This window comes from Eretmochelys imbricata, chromosome 7 (genome assembly GCF_965152235.1).
Source record: "Eretmochelys imbricata isolate rEreImb1 chromosome 7, rEreImb1.hap1, whole genome shotgun sequence".
NCBI lineage: Eukaryota > Metazoa > Chordata > Testudines > Cheloniidae > Eretmochelys > Eretmochelys imbricata.
The window spans coordinates 103,056,479-103,082,958 of NC_135578.1; the positions used below are offsets into that span (position 1 = coordinate 103,056,479).

The 26,480-nt window shown below is 44.9% G+C and overlaps 1 protein-coding gene across 1 annotated transcript in view; it reads left to right on the forward strand.

Annotated features, from left to right (window-relative positions):
- The window catches only part of ADAM12 (ADAM metallopeptidase domain 12), a 352,228-nt gene that overhangs the window by 31,644 nt on the left and 294,104 nt on the right, over positions 1 to 26,480 (forward strand). Inside the window, exon 2 of the mRNA XM_077821415.1 lies at positions 3,287 to 3,420. Coding sequence (XP_077677541.1) covers positions 3,287 to 3,420 — 134 coding nt within the window. The remainder of the gene's footprint in view (positions 1 to 3,286; positions 3,421 to 26,480) is intronic.

The following is a 26,480-nucleotide window of genomic DNA, read 5'->3' on the forward strand; positions in this document are numbered from 1 at the left end:
CCTCGTTCCACTTAGCAACCCTGGTATCATCCCATGTTGAGCCATGCCTAGATTCTCTTTAATCTTCACCCCATCCTCTGTGTTTAGCAGTCTCCTGAGTCTCATTCCAGTGCCTTAATCATAAAATCATTTTCCCGCACTTGAGTGGAGTTAACTTCTGTTTTAACCTGACAACATGGCAGTAAAACCAGGCTCAGTATGTGTGGGTTGAGAAGGCAATTAATAGATTAAGGAGAAAAGCAGGTAAATCCATAAAAACCAGACACGTCTCATGAAATTTTTTTTCTATTCAAGCTGGCTAATGACTTTTGTTACTCTTATACACAGATTCTCTAATTAGTCCACTCATGGTGAAATCAGCACCAAATGTTAATTGAGCTCAAATTGATTTAGTTGGTGTTGGTCCCGCTTTGAGCAGCGGATTGGACTAGATGACCTCCTGAGGTCTCTTCCAACCCTAATATTCTATGATTCTGTGATTCAAATACACATTGGGCTGCCTTTTCCCTTTAGGAGGAAAATCATGGCTCATTGCCTTTATTTCAGATACCCTGGAGGGAGCCCTCGCAGTGGAATCAGGGGGGTTCTACTGTGGAAGAATGTAGGCAGGATTCTGGGGTCCCATACTGGTGGGCCTCATTCTATGTGGTGAGGATTCCCTGGTGTTCATTACTATGGTGGAGGCTGAGGGAGGAGAACTGCTTCAGCCATCTAATGCTTCCTCCAATTAGCTCTGCTTCACCACCAGCATATCTGTCCAGTGTCCAGCTCAGCGACTCAGGCTGGACACTGATATGGGATTGCATGGCTGTGTCTGAGGGCGAAATAGGGTCCACCGTTCAAAGCTGTATTTCTGTGTTCCTTTTCCTTCTGTTCATTGACTCTAGACACCCTTTCTTTCAGGCTTCTTTTGACTGCTTGACTTCTGTTTGCATTCCCCCTTTTTAATTGGATTGTTATGGACTCTATTTTAATTTCTTACTATTTACTTATCTCTCCACCAGACACCCTACCATATACCTATATCCCTTTATTCAGAATAGGCACCATAGCTCCTTTTCATATCCACACCTTTTCTCATCATATTAATACCTCCTCTCTCTCTATTTTCTTCATTATCCTTTTTTTGTCTCTCCAGGTCATACTTTAAAGCATTGCAGTCAAACTCTCATTTTAACTCTTTCTCTTTTTAGCCTGCAGCCTACTTAACTTTTATTTCCTGGAGTGTTTACATTTTTTGTCAGTTATACACTGCTGTACCACTGAGCAATGAGTGGGTATGTAGATTTGTAGTAAAAGCATTGCATTGACAGGTGTACTCTGTTTTGTACAATATTTCAAGAATAGGAACTACTTGCGAGGGACAAAGGTAGCTGTTTCTCTTCCTTCACCTGTATGCAGCTGTGTAAAGGATAGACCAAATTTTAGAGACTTTGCAAAGTACAGAGAAATGATACTGCAGCTAGAGGTGCTCCATATCCTAAAGAGGGGGCATGGCTGGATGGTGTGAGGCAGGAGTGTAATAAGAACCTTGACTTTCTTCCCCCCCCCGCCCCATGCCACTTGGGAACCATCCCATCCTATATAAATTAAGATTTATTTTTAGCACCAATCCAGAGCCTGTGACAGGGATTTTTAGAGCTGTTCTCTTTGACAAGCATAATACCATTAGTATTTTTGGATAGAAAAATGCCCAGTAAATTATGTTACATGCAGATGGCTTTTTTTATTTTTTGACACTGTAATATGAACCTAAGTAATCTGACTGTGTAGGTAGAGCATTAACTCAGTTAGGGCTTATGTTCTCTCTCTCAGATATTTTCTTCACTGATGTGCATCCTGGACATGTAGGGATTCTAAATACTTTGTAACTTGCTTGCGTGTCTAGATAGAGGAGTTTGAGACCGCTAAGATAAGTGAGTATTAAGGCTTTTGGTGAACAAATTTCATATTAACTTATTAAGTGGAGCACAACTGCAGATTTCCACATGGAGAAGGATAACATGGGGTAGATTAAAAGGTATTTGGGGAATAATAAAAAGTCTAGGATTAAAATTGCTAAACCCTTTATGCACAATAAACTTGGAGGCTTCAGTAACGTAAAACTGTATCATTATGTCTGTGCAATGACTCAAATGCTCAAACTATGAGGACCAACTGACTCAGCCAAAGAAATGGAAAGAACATAAGAGGAAATCTGTGATCATCATCTATCTTTTAGGAACTAATACTATGTAACAAGCATAGTAGGAAGCTTACATTACCCAAGAGAAATCGGGGATCTGGTTACACAGAAGAGAAACCCTATCTACATTTTTATGTGCACGGTAGGTCTGATCATGCAAACATGCAGCTGAAGGGCAATGATCCATCTCCCTGTTAACTTCTTACCTTGAATATGGAATAATAATCCTGATAAAATCTGAGCTATACTAGCTCATCCTCTTTCACGTCCCTCTTTAAGGCTCCCCTTAGCCATGAGGTCTGCAGAACCCAATCTGTTGATTGTGGCTAGACAGACGAGCTATTTCACTTGCCCTTCTTTCCTTCTCCTACCCCAAATTTAAAGACACAAAAAATAAGTACAATATAAGTAACTAACAAAACAGGGTCAATTCTTTACCAGGTTCATTGCTCCTCATGTTGTATCTCCATGTCCTGCCCTTTGTCTGTGTCTTTAGACTGTAAGCCTTTAAGGGTAGGGATTGTCTCTTTTCTGTGTTTGTACGACATCCAGCACAACAGGGCTTCAAAACTGATCAGGAGCTTTGAACACTACCGTGATACAAATATTTACTATACTACCTCTGTGTCATATTAAATAGAGGATACTGTTATTAATTAATTACTCTACTTTGCAGTATGGAGTAGGGGTGCAAATATTATGGTATGGCACCAGGGCTACACATCTCGTTTTAAGATTGGGGGGGTTTCAACTGCTCACAAGCTACTGTTACTTTTGTTCTGCTACCTCGAGCCACTGAGTCCTTCTTTTCACTCTCCCATCCAGCCTCTATTTTCATTGCATTTTTTACAGAAGTGCAAAGTTTGCTGAAAAGTAGAAATAGCCTTAACAGCCAGAGGGTTCCGTCTCCTGTTCTCTTAGAATTCTATGAGGATTTTGCCATTGATTTCAATGGAAAGAAGCATCTGCCTGTTATGTTTTCATATTTCATTCTTCCTTGAACTTACTGTGTTTTGAAATATTCTGCCAAGTCACCTTAATAAGGATTATGTTGTCAGATCCTATTTCCTACTAACACAAAACTTTTTTTTCCTATCCCAGGAGAGAATGTGGCCAGTAAATTGGAATCCTCCAGGCAACAGATGTCAAAGACCCAGTCAGAACATTATGAGATAATAATTCCCTACATTTTGAATGGAGAACAATGGAAACCAATAAATGGCACTGATTCAAAGGTTAGTTTTCATTTTTCTAACTATTATAGTACAACATTGTGCAATGACTGAAAGACTTTACATGAAATCAAATGACTATATACATCACCAATAAAATGTCTGCCAGCTAGACATGATTATTTGCCTGATTTGAATGAAATCTTTTTTTAAAAAAAAAAAAAAAAAGCGAGATCTTTGAGTGGTTAAAATGAACATTTGCCTCAATTCAAAGTGACATTTTATTTTTGATAGAAAAAAGTTAAATTTCAAGAAACCTCTCTCAGAATACTGTGGCTAACATTAATTGCTTGAAATCTATTGACAAGTTTTGACAAACATTTGTGGGTTTTTTGTTCTTCAGATAGGAATCTGGGAAAGAAAGCACAGGGATAACTTTGGAAGGGAAGGAGTTTGAAATGTCGCTTAGGGAAATGGAAGATTTTAGGAAGGTTAGGGAAGATTTTTTTGTAAAAGGCAAGACTGGGCTTAGTAAAAAGTCAGTGTATGCAACTGACTATATGCTACTTTTACGCACCCGCTCCCTTACAAATCCTGAGACCATTTACCCCTGGAGTAACTTAGAACATATATGTAGCTACTCTGTGACAAGGACTGCTCCCTGTTGCTTACTGTAATGTTGCTTGTTAGAGCTAGCTCAAGACATTGCGTATCGCCCATAGAGAAATTTCCACCTAGTCATGCTGCTCAAGGAGCAGCTAAGGGAAGGAATTCTGACCTGAGTCACAGTTGCTCCCTGCTTTCCTGCCTTGCTTCAGGGGGGAAATCTGCAACTGGCTATAACCAGTTAGATTGCTTCCCCCTTAGTGGTGGCTCAGATCTGGTGGTCAGCACTGTAGAAGAAGGTGGAGCCAAGCAACTACCCATTCCCAGCCCCACCCAATTTCACTCCCCTACATGGTGGAGGAGGACCAGCCCCACTGAGCTTTCTCTCCCCTCTCATGCACATATTGGTGATGTTGGACTACACAAAGGAGTAAGAGGACATTTTTATGCTCCCTTAGTCTTCTGCATGAGCATATAGATCAAGTGCCCAGCTTGCTCCCTAACTTTTGTATGCAAATTTTTGTTTTGTTCCAGTTCACTTTTTGAATTATTCCAAAAGTCATGTATGAAAAAAATGTGTAAAATGAAACAGAAGCTTAGCACACAAAAAAAGCAGAGTTGTCTTGTAATTTAAAAACCTTTTACAGCGAAATGGTATTAAATTACCTTAAGAGTTCTCCTTTTGAGGGATACTGCTTTTGAGTTGTGCTAACTAGCAATTGACAGAAGTGGCTGTGAAGAGATTTTAAAGCAATGGACGAGACTTCTTTTAAAAAAAATTCATATTTAAATTTTGCTTCCTTTTTTTTACCCCCTAAATTGGAAAGAAAGAATAGTCGTATCGTTTTTGAATTTGAATGTCTGTCCTGACAAGACTGATGATGTTGTGAATCTATAAAAACATGTGAAATATTATGAGAGAGAACTGGGATGGCTTTGTCCTAAATGTATGTGCAAGACTATTTTTAGAACATTTAATTGGAAGCAGATGTTCTCCTTGTAGAATACTTTAGGCTGCTGTAGTTTTCTGAAAGGGTTACAATTGAGTACCTTTTATGTAAGTAATGATAATGATTTATATCATTAATTTGTTTCCCAGATTTGCTTGCAGTTTAAGATGAACATTAGAAAAGATTTGTGGTTTGGTAGACAGATCCATTTGCTGTGTCAGCACTTCTTAAAAATATTTCTCTTCCATGGAAACTGTTATAAATTAAATACATAAGTGCAGATCAAGCTGTGGGAAGAACAACAATGTTATGCTGGTTGAGGGAGAAAAATTATGAAGAGCTTTTCATGTTATTGATCAAAAGCAGGAAAGTTAAACAATGTGTTGGAAGTTAAATAAGATCCTTTGTTCTTTACTTCTTTTGAAAGTGTGCCACCATTTTTGTTTTGTTTTACTGTATATGCTAAGTGAGAGGTAACCAGGGGAGTTACACTGTTGTAGAAAATATAGAAAGGTAAACAATTCAGTCATTGCGTGTGTGTAATGCTGATGTATTAGTTACTTGGGTACGTACTTCAAAATAGATAATTACACTCCACTCTATTCACCCAGACAGTAATCTACTTTGATCTCAAAAACTTTAAGGTAGGTTGATCCTGCTTATCACTTGTATGGGAGACCATTGAATTAAACACACAGAATTGTGTTGGTCATTCAGTAGATCACAGTAGCTCTGCCCCCTCAAGGAAGATTCTCTTCTCAATTATTCCAGTGCTTGGCGGAGCTACGCCTGATTTACATTGGAGTATCTGAGATCAGAATCTGGTCCTGAATTAATACTGAAGCAGTGTCTCATGCAAGGGTCCACCCATGCAGAATAACCAGCAGAAGTGGGGCAATAATGCCCAGTCTTGCTTAACTGAAATCAGTTACTCTGTCATTGACGGTAGTAGGATTGGGACTCAAACTCTCAACAACCAAAATTGTTAACCTTCTTAATTGCAGCCTATTTTTTATAAACATAACTGACGCATGAACTTTCAAGGATACTTAACAATAGGGGAAGTTCAGGGAGAAATTACCAGCCATTTTCAAGCAAGAGGGGATTAAAAAAAGTGGTAGGGGAAAAAACCAAAATTTCAAATCAGGATAATTTGAAATGACCTATAATTCAGAATTAGTCCAGTGATTTTTTTTTTTTTTTCAAACTGTGCAGAAACGAAGAATTTTTATAGTGGAAGTTGGAACATTACTATGGAAACGGTACTGCTTCTCTGTAAAATATGTGTGTATGTATATATATTAAACATACATATCCACACCCACAAGCTAACTTATCACTTTATATTTAAAAAAATAACCTAGGCATCTTTGACATAAGTTATAGAGAGACGTATATCTGTGATTGTGAATATACAACTCTATATTTGTGATTGTTAGAGAGCCCCAATGTTGTTTGCAGTATTGTTGTAGCTGTGTTGATCCCAAGATATTAGAGAGACAAGGTGGGTGAGGTAATATCTTTTATTGGACCAACTTCTGAAGTTAGTCCAATAAAAGATATTACCTCACCCACTTTGTGTCTCTAAAGATTCACAAGGCATTTTTGGTAAGAGTAGAGTTGTTAGCCCCAGTGTTCTGACTAACCTCCAGTTTGGGTATTTAATTATGCCCAACTAAATTCCTTTCTTAGTTTTAAGTAGATATAGTATTTAATTTCTTGTGCTGCCCTAGGACCCAGTCCTGCAAACACTTTACTCCCAGGAGTAGTGTCTACTATTGTGAGTAATCCAGTTGTCTTCAGTGGAACTACTTATGAGTAAGGTTATTCATGTGTGTGCTTGCAGAATCAGGCTCCTAAACAGTTGTGTGGCATTGCTGTGTGCTTTTAAGCAGCTGCCACATTACACTGAGATATGGCTGCTTTTTAGTGTTTAGTGAAATTATTCCTAAATATGTGTGTATTAAAGAAGGTGCTGATAGTGGTATTATATTGTAAGGCTGAATTCCAGCTTCCATTCGAACTCCCCATTTTTACTTGTTCATAACTTTCCTTAACAAATCCATTTTAGTGCTGACATTTTCCATGCTTGGTCTCAACCCAAGGTGTTAGCAAAATCATTTCAGGCGCTTTTGTTATTCAAGTGAAGAAAAAAATACTCTTTCCCCAGTTGCTCCAGGCTGAATTTTTTCTTCAAATCCGTTTTGAGACTTAAAAATCAAGCCAATTTTGATGAAAGTTGGGCCAATAACTTTATAGTGCACAGTAGGACTTTTAAAATAAGAACGTTAAGGGACCATCTGCTTGGCCTCAACCTTCAGTCCTATACCTGGGGTAATAACACTCTACCGATTAAGTATGTAGGCCAGATCACTCAATCACAAGGAATTGAGAAAGTCAGGTAATTATGCCTGAGTTAAAAATGGCTCTAATTGGAGCTGGGGCCGGGGCCAGAGCAAGGGTCAGGAGCCTGCCGAGCCTATCATTACCACAGGGGAGAGAATTGCCAGGCCATCGTCAGGCTAGTTTACTAGCTCTGCTGCTGAAGCAAGTGGATCATGTAAATCTCCAAAGCCAGTAAGGTGCAAGTGGGTGGTGGGAAGGAAAAAGCCCTAACTAGTGGGAACAGAATGAATGTAAAGAAGGCAAAGTGCATGAACAGGCAGTATTGTGAGTGGTTCTTCATGGTTTTGTTTGTATGGGTGGTCCACATCAGGATGTGCATACACCGGGCTTCTGGATCAGAGATTTTTTTTTTTTTTTTGGGTCAGCAGTGTCCGTGGGTCTACACCTGTGCCCAATGCATCCTCCAACTCTGGAATGAGGGTATAGAGCAGTGGTTCTCAACCTGCGGCCCATGGGTCGCTTACGGCCCAATCAGTACACAGCTGCTGCCCATGTGACAATCTCAGGGCCCTTCAAGTAGTATTGGATGTGGCCTACACAATGGTAAATAGGCTGAGAACCACTGGTATAGAGGGAGGGGCGGACCCCTCCCTCTGCAGCTCAAGACAGAGTATTGTGGTGTCTGCGAGTTAGCTACACGGCTTACTTTGTTTTATTCTTTTATTTACTAGTATTCCTTTTTGTTTAGTTTTATTGCTTTTTGTTTTTTAGCAGAAGCTTGTGCTTTTAGGAGCTTTCCCCCCTCCCCACCCCTTTTCTGTGCCGTCAGGTCCTCCTTGCCCTTGGTCCCTGTTTTGTTTGCAGCCTTTCCGGCACAGGTTATGCCAAAATCCCTGGGTTTAACAGCGGGTCTTGTTCCCTTAGTGACAGGCATTCCAGCTGCCTTGGAGAGCCCCACATCCCATCTAAGTTCCAGTTTCAAGAGCAGATTTACAAAGCTGAGGGAAGATAGATTCAAGCCACTTCTTATGGAATGTTCCCTAAGACCTGCTGGGTCCATCACCACCTAACTCTCTGGTATATTGGCCTCAGCCACTCATAGTACTCCAATGATTTCTCCAGCCCTGGTAAGCAGAGGCCATGGGGCAGCTTCAGACACTTCAAAGTCTCCTAAAAGGAAAAGACCCAATTTCCTGGAGGGAGACTCTAAAAGAAGGGAAAAAAACCACCTCTATGGCCAGGGAACAAGGAGACCTTGCATCCTGGTGCCTAGTGCTGAGATACCAGTACTTGCAAAAAAGATGTCTGCCATGCTTCACACTGAAAAGTCTTTTGGCAAGCAGGTCTGCATGGCACTGTTGTTGGTGCCAGGATCAGAGCCCTGCAAGCACAAGGACTTCAAGCGCTCCTCAGAGAAATTACCTTTGACCCAGGCTTTGGTACCATCTTCCTTGGGTCCTGGTCACAAAGAGTATAAGAGAAGATTCTTCTCTACCATCTCTGGTTCTGCTTGATGTTTTCCTGAACGTTGTTCAACATGAAATTATAGCAAGTTACATATGGCACAATGATCTTGCCAATTCCAACACCAAACCTCTGTGAGGCCAGTAGGACCACCCAGAAAGAGGTCCAAATTCCTAGTAAGGGGACCTCATCTACAGTCACCTCCTAGTCAATGATGATTTTGACCTGTTGGTTGGGGGTTATGAATCTGGATCTCATGCTGCACACAACCACCCTCCTTCCACCCTATGGAAATAGTTTCTCCCATTTCCTACCTACCTGACAGCTCATTACTTCAGACAGATGGATCCTAGAAGGGATATTCCATCCAATTCAGCTGCATACCCCCTCCTTCCCTCCCTCTGTTCCTATTTAGGGACCCTTCTCACAAGGGTCTCCTAAGGCAGAGGGTAAATCTTTCCTGCTTCTGGAAGTAATTGAAGCCATTCTCCCCAACCCGATCAGAAAAGGGTTCTGCTTCTGGTACTTCTTGGATCCCAAAATAAAAGGAAGCTGGAGACCTCAGCACTCTGAATACCTTTATCCTTGCCAAAGTTACCATCCTGAACCTTTATGTAACACTAATTCCATCTTTAGATCTGGTCTACTGGTTCGCCCAGTCCTCCAGGGTGCATACTTTCATATAGCTATGCACCCATCTCATTGGCATGGATCATTACCAGTATCTTCCCTTTGGCCTTTTGACCGCCCCAAGAATGTTCACAAAGGTCCTTGTGGTCATTGCAGTACATAGATTCATAGATACTAAGGTCAGAAGGGACCATTATGATCATCAAGTCTGACCTCCTGCACAACGCAGGCCACAGAATCTCACCCACCCACTCATGCGAGAAACCTCTCACCTATGTCTGAGCTACTGAAGTCCTCAAATCGTGGTTCAAAGACTTCAAGGTACAGAGAATCCTCCAGCAAGTGACCTGTGCCCCATGCTACAGAGGAAGGTGAAAAACCTCCAGGGCCTCTTCCAATCTGCCCTGGAGGAAAATTCCTTCCTGACCCCAAATATGGCTATCAGCTAAATCCTGAGCATATGGGCAAGATTCACCAGCCAGATACTACAGAAAATTCTTTCCTGGGTAGCTCAGATCCCATCCCATCACAGGCCATTAGGCCTATTTACCATGAATATTTAAAGATCAATTAATTACCAAAATCATGTTATCCCATCTTTCCGTATCTGAATAACTGGCTGCTCAAGAGTTGTTCCTTTCTCGAGGTGCAGTCAGGTACCAACCAGGCCCTAACCCTCTTCCATTCCCTGGACCTTCATCTCAATGTGGAAAAGTCTATACCCGGACATCTGTAAAATACATAGACTTAATCAGAACCATTCTAGACAGCTCAACTGACAGAGTGTACTTGCCCGTAGACAAGTTCACCACAATATCCAGCCTCATTTCCAGGCTACAACAGAACCCACAAACCACAGAAAGGGCTTGTCTTCAACTACTGGATCCCATGGCAGCCTGTACATTCATAACAGCCCATGCAAGACTGCATTCTCTGTGTCCTGAAATCTGGATCAGGTCTGTTTACACTCATAACAAGCACAAACTTTTCAAATGTGTGACTATACCTCAAGGTTCTTGAATGCCTGAACTGGTGGAAGGAGCCTTGCAAGATTTGTGTGGGAGTTCCATTTTTGTGCCCTCCCCCACCAGAGGTGTCTTTCTGCTGGATTAGGGTGTCCACCTCTAGGACTTCACAGCTCAGTGCAAATGGACTCCCCAGGAGTCATCCCTCCATATCAATTTTCTCAAACTCAGGGCAGTCCGCTACGCTTGTCAACACTTCCTACATAACGTCAGGGCCACTCGTCAAAGTGATGTTGGACAACAGAGCAGCCGTGTACTATATAAATTACCAAGGAAGAGCAAGATCCCAGTCCTTATGTGCAGAGTCAGAAAGCTATGGAACTGGTGCATATCCCACCATATAGAAATCTCAGCCTTTTATCTGCTGCGTCTGCAAAACATCATAGCCGACTCCCTGAGCAGACGTTTCCTTTAGGACCATCGAGGGAACTCAGCAATTGGGGTTTTTCAGGAGATTTGTCAATCCCAGGGTCTTCCAAAGAGAGAGCTCTTCGCAGCATTGTCCAACATGAAGTGCCGATGTTTCTGGTTGAGGGGAGGGCATGATTACCACTCAATGGGGACATGTCTTCCTAATCCTTGGCCTCACATTCTGCCATACACTTATCCTCCGACACCATTTCTCCTCCAGGTTCTGAACAAATTAAAACAAGAGAGAGCAGGAACCATCCTTTATAGTGCTCTCATGGCTGAGGCAGGTACGTTCCTGGATCTGTTTTTCCTCTCTCTCCGACTGCCTTTTCTCGTTCCTTGGGCAGCGGATCTTCTTACCCAGGAATTGGGCACCATAATCCACCTCAACTTCTCTTTGCTGCATCCCGAGACCTGGCTCCTTGATGGATGGTAGGCATAGAATGAAACTGTGCTCTTGAGCTACAGAGTCCTGCTTAATAGCAGAAAATGCACCAAGAGGAAAAGTACTCCAAAAGTGGAAGTGTTTCCATGCCTTGTGGGCTCTTCGGTCCATGTCTCCTTCTGACTCTCTCCTTACGAGCATACTCAATTAGCTGCTAAATTTTAAAAACACCAGGGTTGTCACTGAACTCTGTTAATTCAATTTTCAGACACATTACCACTGGTAGATTCCTTAAGGGTTAGTCTAATCTTTCCTCATCTACTCCCCCTTGAGACGTTAATTTAGTGCCTTAAGAAAACCCTTATTCAAACCTATGTGAAGCTGTTCATTTCTTCATGTATCCTTCAAAACTTTGTTTCTTGTAGCCATAATCTCATCCAGAATGGTTGGAGAACTAGGGGTGCTTATGGCTGACCCACTGTACATGATAGTCTACCACAGGAGTTGACAACCTGTGGCACGCGTGCCCATTTTTACTGGCACGCTGCTGCCAGCCGGGGTCCCGGCTGCCGGCCCCACTCAGCCCGCTGCCTGCCTGGGTGAACGGAACCCCAGGCAGGCAGCGGGCTGAGCGGGGCCAGCGGCCAGGACCCTGGCTGTCAGGAGCTGGTGGACGGAACTCCAGACTGGCAGTGGGCTGAGCCGCTCAGCCCGCCACCGGTCTGGGGTTCTGTCCACTGGCCCTGCTCAGCCCTCGGACGGTCTGGAGTTCCAGCCGCTGGCCCCTTGCTAGCTGGGGTCCCAGCCATCGGCTCTGCTCAGCCCACTGTCGGCCTGGGTGAACGGAACCCCTGGCCAGCAGCAGGGTGAGTGGGGCCGGTGGCTGGGATCACGGCTGGCAGGAGTCGGCAGAACCCCAGACCAGCAGCGGGTGAGCCACTGCTGGTCTAGGATTCTGTCCGCCACCCAGCTCAGCCCGCTGACGGTCTGGGGTTCTGGCTACCGGCTCCTTGCCAGCTGGGGTCCTGGCCATCAGCCCCACTCAGCTTGCTGCCGGCCTGGGATACCAGCCGCCAGCCCCGCTATCCTCGCTGCTGGTCTGGGGTTCTAGTCGCCCAGCCCCCTGCCAGCTAGGGTCCAGGCCTCCAGCTCTGCTCAGCCCTCCTGCCAGCTTGAGGTACTGGCAGCCAGCCCAGGGTTCTGCTCCCAGCCTGGGCCCAGCCCTCTGCAGCCCTTATCAAAAAATTACACTACAATTAGCTTAAAAACTTGAAAACTTAAAAACTTTATATATTATGGTAATTGTTAAAAAATGTATATTGTTAATAAATACATAGGTTTGATGAAACAAAGTAGTTGTACTTATGTGCCTGTGCTTAATTTGTATTTTCGATGATTTACCTTCTAAAAAAAATCTCATGTCTCGCACCCCCAGAAAGGGCATCTTGCACCCCCATGGGGTACGTGCACCCCAGGTTAAGAACCACTGCACTAAACTGATCAGATCAGCATTTTAATTTAATTTTAAATGAAGCTTCTTAAACATTTTAAAAACCTTGTTTACTTTACATACAACAATAGTTTAGTTATATAATATAGACTTATAGAGCAAGACCTTCTAAAAACAATAAAATGTATTACCAGCACATGAAACCTTAAATTAGAGTGAATAAATGAAGAATCGGCACACCGCTTCTGAAAGGTTGCCGACCCCTGGTCTACCACGATCAAGTGACTTTACATCCCCATTCTCATTTCTACCTAAGGGCTCATCGGAATTCCACATCAATCAGGATATTCAGCTGTCAGTATTTTACCTCAAGCCTCACTCTTTGAAAGAGAAAGCCAGTCTTGATATTCTGGATGTAGGAAGGGCTCTTGCCATCTATCCTGATAGGACTAAACCCCTCAGGGCTTCTCCTTTGCAGAAAGAATGAAGAGGTGACGGAGTTCCACGTGCAGACTATCATAATGGGTTTCAGGATGCATTTTGACATGCTGCTAAGCTTCTGCAGCTCACCACCCAGCTAAGGTTGACTGCCCATTCCGCTAAGGCCCAATCCACCTCCATAGCCCGACTTAAGAACATACCCATCACAGATTTTCAGGGCTGCCACCTAGCCATCTGTTCACACATTTTCCCAGCACTATGCTATCATGCCTGCTTCCGGAGAGGATGCAGTCTTTTGTGATCCTATCTACACTGAATGCATCTCCCCAGCACCCTCCTCTGTATTGAGGAACTGCTTGAGAGACTCCTGGCATGGAGTATCTGTAGGGACAATAACTCAAAGAAGCAGTTTTTCTTACATGTACAGTAACTGGAGTTCTTCAAGATGTTTTGTCCTATGGGTGCTCAACCACCCGCTCTCCTTCCCCTCTGATCCAGAGTCCTTGCCTCTGGACTTTGTGTTTGAGAAGGAACTGGAGCGGCAGTGCGTCTGCCCCTTCCCATATACCTGCATACCAACATGAAAATGTATAGGGCATAGGTGCGGATCTGTGGACCGTGCTGACAAAAAGCTGAGTTCATGAGACCATGATCATGCAGACCTTGAGCCTCGATAGGGACAAAACATCTTGAATTCCAGTTACTGTACAGATCAGTAACTTCTCGCACATCCTACAGTACTACACCACAGAGGTGCACACGGAAGCGCATGTGGCTAATGCTTCTGGCTGTGGACAAAACACAAATGGGAGGGTGTGAAAAAAGGCATAGCCAGGCCAAAATACCAGCTATCTTCACACTGCCATAGTATGTGCAAATCACCATCCAGAGCAGAGATGAAAGAACATGTGCCCTGCAACACATTAGGCTGTCCCAATATAGAATCCTACCCTCTGCCGACAGGATTTCTGTTAGTAAACAGACACCTGCTGATGCTCCTGGCTTTTTGTATTTGGCCAGAATTTGGTTCAGTTCTTAAAGCACTTCGGGATCCTTGGAGATGAAAGGCATTTTAAGTGTGCATATGAACACATAAAATAGTCCCCATGTCTTACTAAATGAGTATATACCTTGGGTATATACTCTTAAAAAATGTGGGCTACTTTCCGCCCCAATTTTGTGGCATAGCACGTGAGGCATTCAAATGCTGGTTTTCCCTTTCTCATTCTTTATGGCATTCATAAGGCACCCCACTGGCATTTTGGGGAAATAGGCACATGTGAAGACTGCAACAGGATCAAGATTTGCAAAAGTATTTAGGTGCCTAGTGGGATTTATACAACTGCCTAAGTAGTCTGGGTGCCTAATTCCCATTGGTGTCAGAATGGAAGGCAATGGGAGTTAAGTGCTTGGCCTGCTTAGGTGTTTTTGTAAATCTCACTATGTGCCTATTTAAATCTTTTTGTACCCAGATACCACTGTAAATCTGCCCCCTACTCTTTAGAGGTGGAATATTAGACTACTCCAAATGGTTTTTTTCCCTGGTGTCCTCCTTGGAGAAAAGTTCCTCCTTCCTGTAGTGTTTTTGTATGGTCCCATGGCACCTTTCTGTTAACTTTTCACACTCAAGCTTTCTTTGACCTGAGCCTTTCAACTGTCAGTGCCTGTTTTCCTGTCAAGTGGCTGTGGTTTGTCTTCATTACGGTTAATCAGCCTAAGCCTCACTGCTGTGTTTCAAGAAGCTCTGATATATTTACATAATCTGTCAACATAGGGCGCATCCATGGATGAAGAGAAAATAGTTTGTAAGGCTATAATTTGGGACACACACAAAGGATAAGAGAGAAATTTGTCCCTGGTTTCTTATTAAATGGTGTGAGTGGTCATAAATAGCTAGACACACATAACAAGCTTCCACAGACTATGGGCCTAATTCTGCCTGCTTTAGGCACATTGAGTATTACTGTTTTGAGTAGTGCCAGCGATTTCAGTGAATAAAAGGAACTACTTGAGAAGTAAGGTGTTCCTTTGGTGTGCATAAGGATGGGAAAATTGGACTCACAATTAGGAGGAAGCTCAGGTGGAGTTTCTGTTCTCTCTGTGGTGTGTGGAGGGCTTAGCTCTGCAGCATAGCAGGCAGAGGTGAGACCCACCAAACACACACAGATCCTGAAATCTCAGGAAGATCCTTTGGCTCTTGGAATCCAGGCAGAAGGCATGGTCATTTGTGTGGATCCCCACTGCCTCCACACAGCTTCTTACAGGGACAAATATGGTTCTAAGGGTATGTCTACACTACGGAATAAGGTCGAATTTATAGAAGTCGTTTTTTTAGAAATCGGTTTTATATAGTCGAATGTGTGTCTCCCCACAGAAAATGTTCTAAGTGCATTAACTCGGCGGAGTGCTTCCACAGTACCGAGTCGACTTCCGGAGCGTTGCACTGTGAATAGCTATCCCACAGTTCCTGCAGTCTCCGCTGCCCATTGGAATTCTGGGTTGAGATCCCAATGCCTGATGGGGCTAAAACATTGTCGCGGGTGGTTCTGGGTACATATCGTCAGGCCCCCGTTCCCTCCCTCCCTCCGTGAAAGCAAGGGCAGACAATCGTTTTGCGCCTTTTTTCCTGAGTTACCTGTGCAGACGCCATACCACGGCAAGCGTGGAGCCCGCTCAGGTAACAGTCACCCTATGTCTCCTGGGTGCTGGCAGACGCGGTACGGCTTTGCTACACAGTAGCAGCAACCCCTTGCCTTGTGGCAGCAGACGGTACAGTACGACTGGTAGCCGTCATCGTCATGTCCGAGGTGCTCCTGGCCACGTTGGCTGGGAGCGCCTGGACAGACATGGGTGCAGGGACTAAATTTGGAGTGACTTGACCAGGTCATTCTCTTTAGTCCTGCAGTCAGTCCTATTGAACCGTCTTATGGTGAGCAGGCAGGCGATACGGATTGCTAGCAGTCGTACTGTACCATTTTCTGCCGGGCAGGCAAGAGATGAGGATGGCATGCAGTCCTTCTGCACCGTCTGCTGCCAGCCAAAGATGTAAAAGATAGATGGAGTGGATCAAAACAAGAAATAGACCAGATTTGTTTTGTACTCATTTGCCTCCTCCCCTGTCTAGGGGACTCATTCCTCTAGGTCACACTGCAGTCACTCACAGAGAAGGTGCAGCGAGGTAAATCTAGCCATGTATCAATCAGAGGCCAGGCTAACCTCCTTGTTCCAATAAGAACAATAACTTAGGTGCACCATTTCTTATTGGAACCCTCCGTGAAGTCCTGCCTGAAATACTCCTTGATGTAAAGCCACCCCCTTTGTTGATTTTAGCTCCCTGAAGCCAACCCTGTAAGTCGTGTTGTCAGTCGCCCCTCCCTCCATCAGAGCAATGGCAGACAATCGTTCCGCGCCTTTTTTCTGTGCGGACACCATACCAAGGCAAGCATGGAGGCCGCTCAGCTTGCTTTGGCAATTAGGAGCACATTAAACACCACACGCATTATCCAGCAGTATATGCAGCACCAGAACCTGGCAAAGCGATACCGGGCGAGGAGGCGATGTCAGCGCGGTCACATGAGTGATCAGGACAGGGACACAGATTTCTCTGAAAGCATGGGCGCTGCCAATGCATGCATCATGGTGCTAATGGGGCAGGTTCATGCTGTGGAACGCCGATTCTGGGCTCGGGAAGCAAGCACAGACTGGTGGGACCGCATAGTGTTGCAGGTCTGGGACGATTCCCAGTGGCTGCGAAACTTTCGCATGCGTAAGAGCACTTTCATGGAACTTTGTGGCTTGCTTTCCCCTGCCCTGAGGCGCATGAATACCAAGATGAGAGCAGCCCTCACAGTTGAGAAGCGAGTGGCGATAGCCCTGTGGAATCTTGCAATGCCAGACAGCTACCGGTCAGTTGGGAATCAATTTGGAGTGGGCAAATCTACTGTTGGGGCTGCTGTGATGCAAGTAGCCCACGCAATCAAAGATCTGCTGATATCAAGGGTAGTGACCCTGGGAAATGTGCAGGTCATAGTGGATGGCTTTGCTGCAATGGGATTCCCTAACTGTGGTGGGGCCATAGACGGAACCCATATCCCTATCTTGGCACCGGAGCACCAAGCCGCCGAGTACATAAACTGCAAGAGGTACTTTTCGATAGTGCTGCAAGCTCTGGTGGATCACAAGGGACATTTCATCAACATCAATGTGGGATGGCCGGGAAAGGTACATGACGCTCGCATCTTCAGGAACTCTGGTCTGTTTCAAAAGCTGCAGGAAGGGACTTTATTCCCAGACCAGAAAATAACTGTTGGGGATGTTGAAATGCCTATATGTATCCTTGGGGACCCAGCCTACCCCTTAATGCCATGGCTCATGAAGCCGTACACAGGCAGCCTGGACAGTAGTCAGGAGCTGTTCAACTACAGGCTGAGCAAGTGCAGAATGGTGGTAGAATGTGCATTTGGACGTTTAAAGGCGCGTTGGCACAGTTTACTGACTCGCTTAGACCTCAGCGAAACCAATATTCCCACTGTTATTACTGCTTGCTGTGTGCTCCACAATATCTGTGAGAGTAAGGGGGAGACGTTTATGGCGGGGTGGGAGGTTGAGGCAAATCGCCTGGCTGCTGGTTAAGCGCAGCCAGACACCAGGGCGGTTAGAAGAGCACAGGAGGGCGCGGTACGCATCAGAGAAGCTTTGAAAACCAGTTTCATGACTGGCCAGGCTATGGTGTGAAAGTTCTGTTTGTTTCTCCTTGATGAAACCCCCCGCCCCTTGGTTCACTCTACTTCCCTGTGAGCTAACCACCCGCCCCTCCTCCCTTCAATCACCGCTTGCAGAGGCAATAAAGTCATTGTTGCTTCACATTCATGCATTCTTTATTCATTCATCACACAAATAGGGGGATGACTACCAAGGTAGCCCAGGAGGGGTGGTGGAGGAGGGAAGGAAAATGCCACACAGCACTTTAAGCACAGCACTTTAAAAGTTTACAACTTTAAAATTTATTGAATGACAGCCTTCTTTTTTTTGGGCAATCCTCTGTGGTGGAGTGGCTGGTTGGCCGGAGGCCCCCTCACCGCGTTCTTGGGAGTCTGGGTGTGGAGGCTATGGAACTTGGGGAGGAGGGCGGTTGGTTACACAGGGGCTGTAGTGGCAGTCTGTGCTCCAGCTGCCTTTGCTGCAGCTCAACCATGCACTGGAGCATACTGGTTTGGTCCTCCAGCGGCCTCAGCATTGAATCCTGCCTCCTCTCATTACGCTGCCGCCACATTTGAGCTTCAGCCCTCTCTTCAGCCCGCCACTTATTCTCTTCAGCCCGCCACTTACTCTCTTCAGCCCGCCACCTCTCCTCCCGGTCATTTTGTGCTTTTCTGCACTCTGACATTATTTGCCTCCACGCATTCGTCTGTGCTCTGTCAGTGTGGGAGGACAGCATGGGCTCGGAGAACATTTCATCGCGAGTGCGTTTTTTTTTCTTTCTAAGCTTCACTAGCCTCTGGGAAGGAGAAGATCCTGTGATCATTGAAACACATGCAGCTGGTGGAGAAAAAAAAAGGGACAGCGGTATTTAAAAAGACACATTTTATAAAACAGTGGCTACACTCTTTCAGGGTAAACCTTGCTGTTAACATTACATACATAGCACATGTGCTTTCGTTACAAGGTCGCATTTTGCCTCCCCCCACCGCGTGGCTACCCCCTCAACCTTCCCCCCTCCCTGTGGCTAACAGCAGGGAACATTTAGCCACAGGCAAACAGCCCAGCAGGAATGGGCTCCTCTAAGTGTCCCCTGAAGAAAAGCACTCTATTTCAACCAGGTGACCATGAATTATATCTCACTCTCCTGAGGATAACACAGAGAGATAAAGAACGGATGTTGTTTGAATGCCAGCAAATATACACTGCAATGCTTTGTTCTACAATGATTCCCGAGTACGTGTTACTGGCCTGGAGTGGTAAAGTGTCCTACTATGAAGGACGCAATAAGGCTGCCCTCCCCAGAAACCTTTTGCAAAGGCTTTAGGAGTACATCTAGGAGAACCGCAAATGCCAGGGCAAAGTAATCCTTTCACATGCTTGCTTTTAAACCATGTATAGTATTTTAAAAGATACACTCACCAGAGATCCCTTCTCTGCCTGCTGGGTCCAGGAGGCAGCCTTGGGTGGGTTCGGGGGGTACTGGCTCCAGGTCCAGGGTGAGAAACAGTTCCTGGCTGTCGGGAAAACCGGTTTCTCCGCTTGCTTGCTGTGAGCTATCTACAACCTCATCATCATCATCATCTTCTTCGTCCCCAAAACCTGCTTCCGTATTGCCTCCATCTCCATTGAAGGAGTCAAACAACACAGCTGGGGTAGTGGTGGCTGAACCCCCTAAAATGGCATGCAGCTCATCATAGAAGCGTCATGTTTGGGGCTCTGACCCGGAGCGGCCGTTCGCCTCTCTGGTTTTCTGGTAGGCTTGCCTCAGCTCCTTCAGTTTCACGCGGCATTGCTTTGGGTCCCTGTTATGGCCTCTGTCCTTCATGCCCTGGGAGATTTTGACAAAGGTTTTGGCATTTCGAAAACTGGAGCGGAGTTCTGATAGCACGGATTCCTCTCCCCAAACAGTGATCAGATCCCGTACCTCCTGTTCGGTCCATGCTGGAGCTCTTTTGCGATTCTGGGACTCCATCATGGTCACCTCTGCTGATGAGCTCTGCATGGTCACCTGCAGCTTGCCACGCTGGCCAAACAGGAAATGAGATTTAAAAGTTCGCGGTTCTTTTCCTGTCTACCTGGCCAGTGCATCTGAGTTGAGAGTGCTGTCCAGAGCGGTCACAATGGAGCACTCTGGGATAGCTCCCGGAGGCCAATACCATTGAATTGTGTCCACAGTACCCCAAATTCGAGCCGGCAAGGCCGATTTAAGCGCTAATCCACTTGTCAGGGGTGGAGTAAGGAAATCGATTTTAAGAGCCCTTTAAGTCGAAATAAAGGGCTTCATCGTGTGGACGGGTGCAGGTTTACATCGATTTAATGCTGCTAAATTTGACCTAAAGTCCTAGTGTAGACCAGGGCTAAAACTCTTTGCTCAAAATGCGGGGGGAGGAAGAGTCAGCAGATATATTTGGAGATACGTTGGAAACATTTTCAATACAAAAGAAATTGGCAAAAAATGTTTGACAAAAATTACTTTCTCTAACATATTTTATCTAGAGCTTTATTAAAAATAGAGACTCTTCTAACTCTATTAGAATGCTGTACCGTGATTATGACTCCAGTACTGCTGACTTGAAAATCCAAATATACTAAAAATTCATTATGACTAGAAAAAGTGATTTTGTGTGCTGTTAAGTGACTAACCAAGTTTTAAACTCTCAAGACCAGATCCTCAGCTGGTATAAATCAGTGTAGCTCCATTGTCTTGAGCTGATTTACACCAGTTGAAGATATGGCCCTCAAACTTGCAAAACAAAATCTGAGAGAAAATACTTGGAAATCATAAAAATTGAGTTTCATTTCTCATAGCAACTTTCTTATATTTTTTCCTGGTGTTAAATTATACTTGAACAGAAACTCCAGCTCCGAACTGCAAAGATGAAGACCAGCTATAAATATGTAGTTAAGCCATATTTCTTCTATTCTTTAACTATATTGGTGTCCTAGCTCAATCGGTTGTGCATATAAATTGGCAAGAATATCGTCATTTTCTATTGCTTAGGGCTTGGATACACTTGCAAGTTAGAGCGCATTAAATCAGCCCCAGGTGCCCAAACTCCTGAGGCGTCCACACTGGCAAGGCACATAGAGCGCCTGGACTCTGCAGCTGGAGCGCTCCTGGTAATCCACCTGCACAAGAAGCACAAAGCTTGCTGCGCCCTGGCTGAAACGCCCGAGTGTCAGTGTGGAGGACATGTTGCATTACTGTGTTGTGATTGGCCTCCAGAAATGATCCATAATCCCCTGAAGTCAAGCAGCCACTCTTGTCATTGTTTTGAACTCAGCTGCAGACATGCGGATATCCCCATTCAAAGCTCCGTTTCTGACAACTCAGCCAGCATGCTTATCTGCTCCGGGAAAAAGCAAACCATTACTGTGGAATGCTGCTGCCCCCAAGACAGGCGTGTGTGAGAGAGAGGGTGGGGGCTGATGTCGGGGTTTCCCCCTGCTGCTGTCTGAACTTACAAGGCAGCATGCTGACACACTCTCTGCCCCACAAAACACACTGTCTCTCCCCCCCCACACACACACTCCCTGTCACACTCCACTCCCCCCCATTTGGAAAGCATGCTGCAGCCACTTGCACACTGGGATAGCTACCACAATGCACTGCTCTCTGTGGCTTTGCAAGAGCTGCTAATGTGGCCACTCCACTGCGCTTGCAGCTGACAGTGTGAACACAGCAGTGTTTTCCCTGCTACACTCTCCTAAGGCTAGTTTAACTCCCAGCGCTCTACATTTGTGAATGTAGCCAAGCCCTTGTAAGTTCAGATAGCAGCAGGGGGAAACCCCGACATAGGCCTCCTCCTCCTCCCCCGCGCCCCCCCCCACGCACACACGCCTGCCTTGGGGGCAGCAGCATTCCACAGTAATGGTTTATTTGTCCCGGAGCAGATAAGCATGCCAGCTGGGCTGTCAGAAACGGAGTTTTGAAAGGGGATATCTACATGCCTGCAGCTGAGTTCAAAACAATGACAAGAGTGGCCACTTGACTTCAGGGGATTATGGGACATTTCCAGAGGCCAGTCACAGCGCAGTAATGCAACACGTCATCCACACTGACACCCGGGCATTTCAGCCAGCAAGATTTATGCTTCTCGTGGAGGTGGATTACCAGGAGTGCTCCAGCTGCAGAGTCCAGGCGCTGTAAGTGTGGACACCTCAGGAGTTAGGGCGCTTGGGGCTGATTTAATGCACTCTAACTTGCAAGTGAAGCCAAGCCCTTAGTGTGTATTTCACTTGGTTGAGTTTAGGAAGAAATAGTTTTTGTATTTTTCCTTGCCTCAGTCATTCAGTTCTTTATGAATTACTCTGATTAACACATACTACATTCTTGATGATCTGCATGTAATCAGGATAGCCTTGAATGTAATTAAGAGTTGTCAGAGGATGTGATGCTATTTCACAGGTTGTTTCAGGTTGAGGTTTGAGTAAAAAAGTTGGGTTGTCCTTTTTGCCTGCTTCAATGTTCATCTCTACTGTGAGGGCCCAATCCATTGCCTGTAGAAATGAATGGGAAATTGTCCACTGACAGAAATGGTAGCTCAGTTGGGCCCCAGTGGAGGGTTGATGGAGGAATGTGAAGTAACACTGAAATGGGGGAATGCAAGTTAACAGGTCACAATAATTATGCAAGGTGATCCCAAATCAGAGAAACTCTGAATTTTTATTTGTTGTTATAATGTACCATTAATTTAGGATTTGAGCCTAAAACCCATCCTTACAGGAGAAGTCCCACAGAAGTTTTTCATAGAGAGTATAGCCCTCAGGTAAGAGATAATTGTTTTCATTTGCTTCAGAAGAGCTGTGAAAGAAGATGATCTGCCCCTTTAAGGGCAAGAGGCTTTTTTTGTCAGTCAGCCCTGTTCAGTTAGTCCCACCATGCTTCACCTGGACAGGCTATGGGACTTAAAAGGAAGAAAGCCCAGCAATAGAGGGTGGCAAGGGTAGCAGAGAGTGGATAGGCTCCTGCAGGAGTCCCTGAGACACAAGGGGAGAAAAGACTTCAGCTAGGTATGGGTGGGAGTGGCCTGGCAAGGAAGGGAAAGACTGCAGTTAGGAGGATCTGGGAGTGGCTGACTGGAAAGGGGAGTTCAATAGCTAAGGACAGAGGCCACCTTTGTAGAGGGCTGGGCACAGAAGAATCACTTGCTGCTACATTTTGTTTTATTGGACTGTATCAGGTGGACTCTATTACCCTGGAAGTGGTTTAACATTCTCAGGAAACTTAACTGGAGGATCAAATCACTGCTATGACATAAGCAGGTCACAAGCTGACAAAAGGGAAATTGAGGCAGAGCTGCAGAAACACCCCATTCTGTCATGAGGTGGCGCTCTGGGACTGTGTTGTACAGGCCCCATGCTGCTCCTTCTGAGGTAAAGTAATTTACAAAGCTTAGACCTGGAGTTGTGTCAATGGAGTTTATGCAGCTCAATCTAAGCAACTCTTTGAAAACTTAGGGGACAGTGTTCCCATTTGTGATGCTGCATACTTTAGGGGAGATACCAGTAAATAGGATATCTGAGCCATTAGCAATTATTTTCTAGAAGATAATAATGTGATAAGTAACAGTCACCATGGATTTGTCAAGAAAAAATTATGTAAAACCAACCTGATAGCTTTCTTTGATGGGGTAACAAGCCTTGTGGATGGGGGGAAGCAGTAGACGTGGTATATATTGACTTTTTAGTAAAGCTTTTGATACTATCTCACATGACCTTCTCATAAACGAATTGGGAAATGCAATCTAGATGGAGCTACTATAAGGTGGCTGCAAAACTGGTTGGAAAACTGTTCCCAGAAAGTAGTTATTAGTGGTTTACAGTCATGCTGGAAGGGCATAACGAGTGAGGCTGGGCTTGGTTTGTCCCATACATGTCCTGATGAAGTGTGAACTGCCCCTCTGCTCTTGGAGAGTTTTGCCTGGGCCTGTTTTAAGCCATGAGGACACATTTTCAGCCTCATAACTATGTACATGAAATTATAACCTATAACATTACTATAACAACAATGTTCAGTGCATCAGGAACCTTCTGAAGACACCCGACATGACAAATTTTGCATTGGATACCACACAATCATTTTATAAGGATGAACATGGAGTGTGGGGTGTTCCATCGAGGCACAGAGCACCACAGCAATATAATGTTATATTACTTTATAATAATAATGTTATATTACTTTGCATTTATCAACACTGAATTTCATCTTCCTTTTTGTTCCCCAGTCATCCAGTTTTGTGAGATCCCTTTGTAACTCTTCACATTCTGCTTTGGACTTAACTATCTTGAGTAATTTTGTATCAACTGCAAATTTTGCCACCTCATTGTTTGCCTCTTTTTCCAGATTGTTTATGAATATGTTGAACAGCACTGGTCCCAGTACAAATTCCTAGGGAACGCCACTATTTGCCTCTCTCCATTCTGAAAACTGACCACTTATTCCTGCTACAACGAGCCCTATAAAAACTGAAAATAAGTATTTACTTAATTTTATATGACAGGTTTCAGAGTAACGGCCGTGTTAGTCTGTATTCGCAAAAAGAAAAGGAGTACTTGTGGCACCTTAGAGACTAACCAATTTATTTGAGCATGAGCTTTCGTGAGCTACAGCTCACTTCATCAGATGCATACCGTGGAAACTGCAGCAGACTTTATATATACACAGAGAATATGAAACAATACCTCCTCCCACCCCACTGTCCTGCTGGTAATAGCTTATCTAAAGTAATCATCAGGTTAGGCCATTTCCAGCACAAATCCAGGTTTTCTCACCCTCCACCCCCCCCACACAAATTCACTCTCCTGCTTGTCCCATAACCTCAGCCATGCGGAACGCAATGCCATCCACAGCCTCAGAAACAACTCTGACATCATAATCAAAAAGGCTGACAAAGGAGGTGCTGTTGTCATCATGAATAGGTCGGAATATGAACAAGAGGCTGCTCGGCAGCTCTCCAACACGAGTTTCTACAAGCCATTACCCTATGATCCCACTGAGAGTTACCAAAAGCAACTACAGCATTTGCTCAAGAAACTTCCTGAAAAAGCACAAGATCAAATCCGCACAGACACACCCCTGGAACCCCGACCTGGGATATTCTATCTACTACCCAAGATCCATAAACCTGGAACTCCTGGGCGCCCCATCATTTCAGGCATTGGCACCCTGACAGCAGGATTGTCTGGCTATGTAGACTCCCTCCTCAGGCCCTACACTACCAGCACTCCCAGCTACCTTCGAGACACCACTGACTTCCTGAGGAAACTTCAATCCATCGGTGATCTTCCGGATAACACCGTCCTGGCCACTATGGATGTAGAAGCCCTCTACACCAACATTCCACACAAAGATGGACTACAAGCCGTCAGGAACACTATCCCCGATAATGTCACGGCTAACCTGGTGGCTGAACTTTGTGACTTTGTCCTTACCCATAACTATTTCACATTTGGGGACAATGTATACCTTCAGATCAGTGGCACTGCTATGGGTACCCGCATGGCCCCACAGTATGCCAACATTTTTATGGCTGACTTAGAACAACGCTTCCTCAGCTCTCGTCCCCTAAAGCCCCTACTCTACTTGCGCTATATTGATGACATCTTCATCATCTGGACCCATGGAAAAGAAGCCCTTGAGGAATTCCACCATGATTTCAACAATTTCCATCCCACCACCAACCTCAGCCTGGTCCAGTCCACACAAGAGATCCACTTCCTGGACACTACAGTGCTAATAAACAATGGTCACATAAACACCACCCTATACCGGAAACCTACTGACTGCTATTCCTACCTACATGCCTCCAGCTTTCACCCTGACCACACCACACGATCCATCGTCTACAGCCAAGCTCTGCGATACAACCGCATTTGCTCCAACCCCTCAGACAGAGACAAACACCTACAAGATCTCTGTCAAGCTTTCTTACAACTACAATACCCACCTGCGGAAGTAAAGAAACAGATTGATAGAGCCAGAAGAGTTCCCAGAAGTTACCTACTACAGGACAGGCCTAACAAAGAAAATAACAGAACGCCACTAGCCGTCACCTTCAGCCCCCAACTAAAACCCCTCCAACGCATTATTAAGGATCTACAACCTATCCTAAAGGATGACCCAACACCTCACAAATCTTGGGAGACAGGCCAGTCCTTGCCTACAGACAGCCCCGCAACCTGAAGCAAATACTCACCAACAACCACATACCACACAACAGAACCACTAACCCAGGAACTTATCCTTGCAACAAAGCCCGTTGCCAATTGTGCCCGCATATCTATTCAGGGGACACCATCACAGGGCCTAATAACATCAGCCACACTATCAGAGGCTCGTTCACCTGCACATCCACCAATGTGATTTATGCCATCATGTGCCAGCAATGCCCCTCTGCCATGTACATTGGTCAAACTGGACAGTCTCTACGTAAAAGAATAAATGGACACAAATCAGATGTCAAGAATTATAACATTCATAAACCAGTCGGAGAACACTTCAATCTCTCTGGTCACGCAATCACAGACATGAAGGTCGCTATCTTAAAACAAAAAAACTTCAAATCCAGACTCCAGCGAGAAACTGCTGAATTGGAATTCATTTGCAAATTGGATACTATTAATTTAGGCTTAAATAGAGACTGGGAGTGGCTAAGTCATTATGCAAGGTAGCCTATTTCCTCTTGTTTTTTCCTACTCCCCCCCCAGATGTT